General features: G+C 50.6%; 1 protein-coding gene across 1 annotated transcript; it reads left to right on the forward strand.

Annotated features, from left to right (window-relative positions):
- Positions 1-1,813: 1,813 nt before the first annotated feature.
- Positions 1,814-4,633, forward strand: L3040_000881 (uncharacterized protein; the record flags this gene model as incomplete). Its single annotated transcript, XM_007288020.1, has 1 exon — positions 1,814-4,633. One exon carries the CDS (start codon positions 1,814-1,816, stop codon positions 4,631-4,633), a length of 2,820 nt encoding a protein of 939 aa, XP_007288082.1.
- Positions 4,634-5,601: the final 968 nt, after the last annotated feature.

A 5,601-nucleotide genomic window follows, 5' to 3' on the forward strand; every position in this document is an offset into this window, starting at 1 on the left:
AGATCGGGTCGACAACCCACGAGTGAGATCCATGGGTGAGATCCCCGGGTGAGATCCACGAGTGGAAGAAAGAGCAGCGAGGTCGTGCGATGGAATCATCGCACAACTCCGACGAGTAGATATCGGCCATTCCTTTTCTTCAGACTCTTTCACAAGTAAGAGTGGGACAGCAGCGCTCGCTACTTAAAGAATTCTCGAGTAGGTAGGTACCTACCTGGCTAGCTTCTTGAACCATGTAAGATTTCGATGACCTATGTATATATATATATATATATATATTTGCTCATACCTATATTTTATTCAATCCTACCCAGTCCGTGGAATGAGATCAGTGGCTATAATAGCTTGTTTGGAAGAGCTGGCTGGGGAAGGAAATAAGGTCAGAATGGATAGCTTCTGTACCGCAAAGGAGGGTAACCTTTATATACTTCAATTGATGATATAAGAGATCTCTGCTCTTGGTTCATTTCATCGAGCGCGACTTATTTTTGGATCCTGGATATTCATGCAGAGATCCCTCGTCCTCGAGGTACTGACTCGTGCAGCTCTTAATATCAGACTGATTGGCTTGCAGGAGGAGGAAATGTTCTGCGTGTTTTCAGTCTCAAATAACGATCCTTTCAAGTATACCGGTAGCTACGAGGAAAGGACTGGGCAAGCAACGGATTGCTGTACCGTTTAGGGTATAAATCTCCTGCTGCAACTTGCAAAGCGCCACCGATATTGCACTTCCCCGTACGTCACAAACACGACTGCTCGCGTGTCCGGGACCCCTTCCGATAGAGCAGCGTTTCTTCTTGTGTACCTATTCCGAAGCGATCTTTTGATATCTACCGATGTGCCCTTCCCGTCGTATGACCTCGCTTTGATATCGGGCGGCTAACGTATCGGACAAACAGGAAAAGGTATACTGCTCTGCATACGAGTAAGGAGAGAGTGTTGCTGGACAACTGCACAAGCCAGCCATGTGTTGTGTTGCCCTGTCCGGTATGGTGTATGGTGTAAAGAGTGTGGAGGTGTATCGCAGTCAGTCTCTGGTAGATGATCGATCGGCTGTAGTGAAGGAGGAGCCCGAGCGCAAGAGACTTGGGACAGATTTTTCCTCGTTATGTTAAGTACCCCCGTTATTTCTCCTTCCTGCATCCCCGTCGGTCCTAAATGCCCCCTGCCCTGCCCTACTTTGCCCTGACGATCTGCTCTGCTCTACTCTACCCTGCTCTGCCTTTACTTTCGCATTATTCACACGATTCTTTTTTCCTCAGAGTCCGCATCATCGTGGGAATTGTGACAGCGTGTAACTCGAGCCAACAGTAGGTTCTTATTTCCCTCATACCCCGTCCCTTTCTCGTACCTCACTCAGTCACTCAGTCGCGGCATGGTGCACTGCTGCTCCGTACTCTAGAGTACCCGCAAGCCCAATCCAAAATCCTCTAGCGAAAAATAGAGCATACCGAAAATCAAGCACTGTTTCTCTCTCACGAGTCACGACTCCACTTCGCCAAATTCCCAACGCAAAACCCCCCAAACCCTTCAAACTTCCCCCCCCCCCCTCCTCCCTAATCCCCCCTATACCTCCAAAAACCCATCCTTCTTTCATACTATACCCCCCCCCCTCCCCCCTCCAAACCCCCTCCTCGAACCATCTTCACGGCTCGACAGCATTTTTCCGAATGAGGACGTTACGAGTTCCCACGACCATCATAACGACCCTCAACTGAGTCTCCCTCCGGCGCCACGAAAGAGGAGGAAGCTGAGGTTGAAATCAGCATCTCCTCCCGCTGACTCGGACGTCCTTCTGGGTCAGCATAGTCGCATGCCTCGTGGACCGGCCACAAGCAAGCGACAGCCAGGCGCTGCGAATAAGCGGGATACTCGGCATGAGAGTGGTCTTGTAGGGCCGGGAAAGGAAGTGCAGAGACAGAAGAGCAATGGTCATATCAACGGTCATGCAAAGTCCCCCGAGAAGAAAGGCATTTCAACTCCACCAATGCCTGGAACTCCTCCGCCTTCGAACGGCAGTGCGCGGCGCCCAGTACTCGGCGACAGCATGGCAGAGCACAAGATGGTAGCGGACATGTCGAGGAAGGCCTCCGTCGATGGATGTTCAGATTCGGCGTCTGATGTGTACCAGAACGCGTCCGGATCCCCCGCCACCATCGAGAACCACCGCCAGATCAACGTCAATGCTGCCAAAAACCCTGCCGTTCACCATGATGCATTGTCCTTCGCCCTCACTGTCCTATGGTCCTGCCCGCTCTGGGACACTCTAGCCATTCTCATCGTCCTCCTCCAGATCCCGCCAACTTTTATCTCAATCATACATCTTCTTTTCGCCACGTTGACCTTCGTACCCCCCTCGACTGCTGCCACTTCCGGATTGAGCTTCACCGATATTCTACAGGGAACGTTGGGCACACCGTCAGTAGGCACGATCTTCCTCATCGACGTCATTGTTCTCATGGTGTGGCTCTTCTTATGGGGCCCCCTTCAGGATATTGCACTGGACTTAGCACAGACAGTCATCGCATTGACTTTAGGGGGCGGAACGAGTGGGAAAGGAGCAGGAACGAAGAACGTGCTGTGGTGCTTTAGTGTTATCGGGATTTCGCATTATTTCCAGGGGAACACGACCCAGCACTTCGGGCTTAGAGCCCTCATGGCTTCGAAGGGATTCCTTGGGTCGCCAGATCCTGACGATCCACTGGAGCCGCGCTCGATTCATGGAAACAAGAGACATGGCCTCATACGAAGCATTTTAGCGATACATATCCTTACCCAGGGGGTGGTACGTTACATTCGGGATTGGTACGTGAGGAGAGAAAAACGAGACAACTCGGTATCATTTGGCGATCCAGAGGCTGGCAAAGCCCTGGACGCCAGTAGCGATTCAACAATAGCGACACAGACCCCAGAGAACGATTCTTCGGCCTCGACAGTGGTGGGGACACCAGCAACCACGCTGAAGAAGAAGAAGAAACAAAGCGCACAAGTTCGCATACGGCAGCCCCTCTGGGCAGCCTTAGCTAGCACTAAGATTGTTATGGTCAAGGAGTACGAAACATCACATACAGCATCTGAGTCTGCAGGCGCAAATGCGAAAGGCACAAACGATTTAGGAAATGCGCCTTTCAATTCTGAAGCCGATCGAATCTGGATTACCTCCGTGGGGCCTGATGAGGTATCTTTCAGCACCAGCTTCTTCCCAGTCCACAAGACATCAGAGGGCGGGAAGAGCCTAGACCAGTACGGTATTGACAGATCGAAACCTTTTTATGTAAAGGTCAATCACACAATCTGGCAGCCTACTCGCATCAAATTCATCTCCGGTACCGAGCAAACACCAGGACGGGGCACCAAATGGTATGGAGTGATAGTAGGGCTCGCCCCAACTTCAAGCTATCAATGCGATTTCTACAGCACCCGAGATGACTCTGTGATATTTTCTGCCAGTGTTCGAACTCTTCAGTCCCCGACTGCCGATCTGTCAAGTGGTATCACGCCTGGCTCTCACATCCAGGGCCGTCCTGGCTCGCCTACAACCACCCTTAGAACTTCCATTGGGACTCAAAAAGCCAAGCTGGCAGACCAAAAGGGGATTCTCAATGCAAGACGCAGAGAACAGCGGATCAAGCTTGGTTTGCTTAAAAAGGAAATTGACAAGCTGAACGCTAGTCTCACAAGCACAGGCGGCAGCGACGATAAGCAGAGGCAGAAAATCCAGCAGTTCAACCTGAACATGCGACAGGCAGAAGAAAAGATCCGGGAACTCGAGTCTGAAATCGAAAGTTTTCGGGCAGTTCCCACCGACTATAGTGCTCGTCATTCCTCTGCAAAAGCCGAAATACAGTCCCAACGTGACAAGCACAAATTGGCTCGTTCGGATTTTGAATCTGCAAAGCAAGCCGCGGACCGCGAAGTTGAGGACCGTAAGGGCGATTTGGCATCTCTTCAGCAGAAATGCGATCATAAGCAGGGCCGACTCAGTTATCTCCACAGCAAGCACGAAAGTCTGACAGATGCCAATGCAAAAGGTCTGGATGAGGCACAGCGTAAGGAACGTGAGCGCGAGGCCAAGAGGCTGCAACGAAAAGAGCATTCCGATTTCTATGCCTCTCGTGAAGCCGCCATCTCTAGGCATATCTTCGACGGAAATGAGGCTTTGAAAGCGCTGGGAGAAGCGATTCAGACTCTTCAACAAAAAGTCGACCATGCCCAGCTTCAGCGAGGCGCCTTTCAGCCAAACTACAGTCCTGCTATGAGCTCGCAGAATCTCGACCACGCTACTTTCGTGCCTGATGGGGAAAGTGGTGCCATGAATGGCGATGCTTCGCTCTGGAATCCAACCTCCAACCCTACCTCCTCCGTATGGGCTTATCCAACCCAGTCCGCCCCTCCTCCGCCCGCTTACTCGCCCCGTCCGAATAGGACTCGAGGTCGCAGCTCTAGTATGTTGAGCAACGTCTCTGGTTTCACGCAGTCAAGCAGCGAAGGACAGACAAACTCGGCGTATCCTGCAATGGGTAAAGTGATTGGGTCGGATGCAGGGGATGAGCGCCAGGATAGCACCTCAAGCGGATCTGGAAATGGTAGTGTAGGCGACCCTAGAAGCCCGAATGTAAGCAATCCCAGGTGACGGTGTCGGAGGATGTCTTCGCGTATAAAAATGGCCAGGTGCTCGTTTTGCTTGTATACTTGCCTCCCACAGTGACTCGTGCCGTCATGCCCTCAAGTCTGCTTCGTACGTGATGAGAAAGTAAATAAAGAACGCTTCCCCGTGACTTTGAGAGTAACCTGAAGCGAACCAAGCAAATACACGTGATACCTCGCGCAGACTGATAACCAATTCCCGGAGTAATCTCCGAAGTGGGTACGTAAAGAGCAGCAATCTGGACTTTTCTTGGAGCAAAATTGTGTATAGGCAGTATTCTCGTGATTCAAAACTAGAAGGCAAGGTTGCCGGCAGTTTTGTTGCACGTCGAGATATTCCAGCCCTACCTTGATCTTGTGTAGTCAACAAAGCTGCGCCCCGCGCGCCACTTTACACTGTAGAGGCTTTATGCGGTACCGGTACTGTACTCGTGCGGCCCGGGCATGTGTGTCCCCGTGCGTTGATCTTTTTAGCCCCGGGAAAGAGGCTGTGACGCTCAGTATTGTTGGCTACGCGTATATTTCGGAAATTCGACCCTATTTTCGACCCTATATTTGGGCCGATTTTCGATGTGGGGACAGAGGTTACTGTATATGCTGGGCATTCAGGGACCGGATCCACTCCGACCCAGCCCGACATATTACTACAAGCCGCAAAAAAAGATTGCAATACTATGAATAGTTAGTTAGTGAGTGATCTAAGAAGGGTTTCCATATAAAAATAAAGAGATAAATATAATGGTCAGTGCGCTCTGATTATTGTTAGCTGCACGATTATTTATAGCCGAATGAGAAAATCACGAGTACGCTTCGAAAAAGAGATATATATTTCTTCTTGCGTCTGCTCCAGCTTCAATCCATCACTTCAGTTTCAATCCATCACTTCAGATTCAATCCATCGCTTCAGATTTAATTCATAATACTCTTTATTCCCTTTCGTCGGCTACAAATACG

The sequence above is a fragment of the Drepanopeziza brunnea genome, assembly GCF_022702325.1.
Source record: "Drepanopeziza brunnea f. sp. 'multigermtubi' strain 214-2 chromosome Unknown ctg1, whole genome shotgun sequence".
NCBI classification, from domain to species: Eukaryota; Fungi; Ascomycota; class Leotiomycetes; order Helotiales; family Drepanopezizaceae; genus Drepanopeziza; species Drepanopeziza brunnea.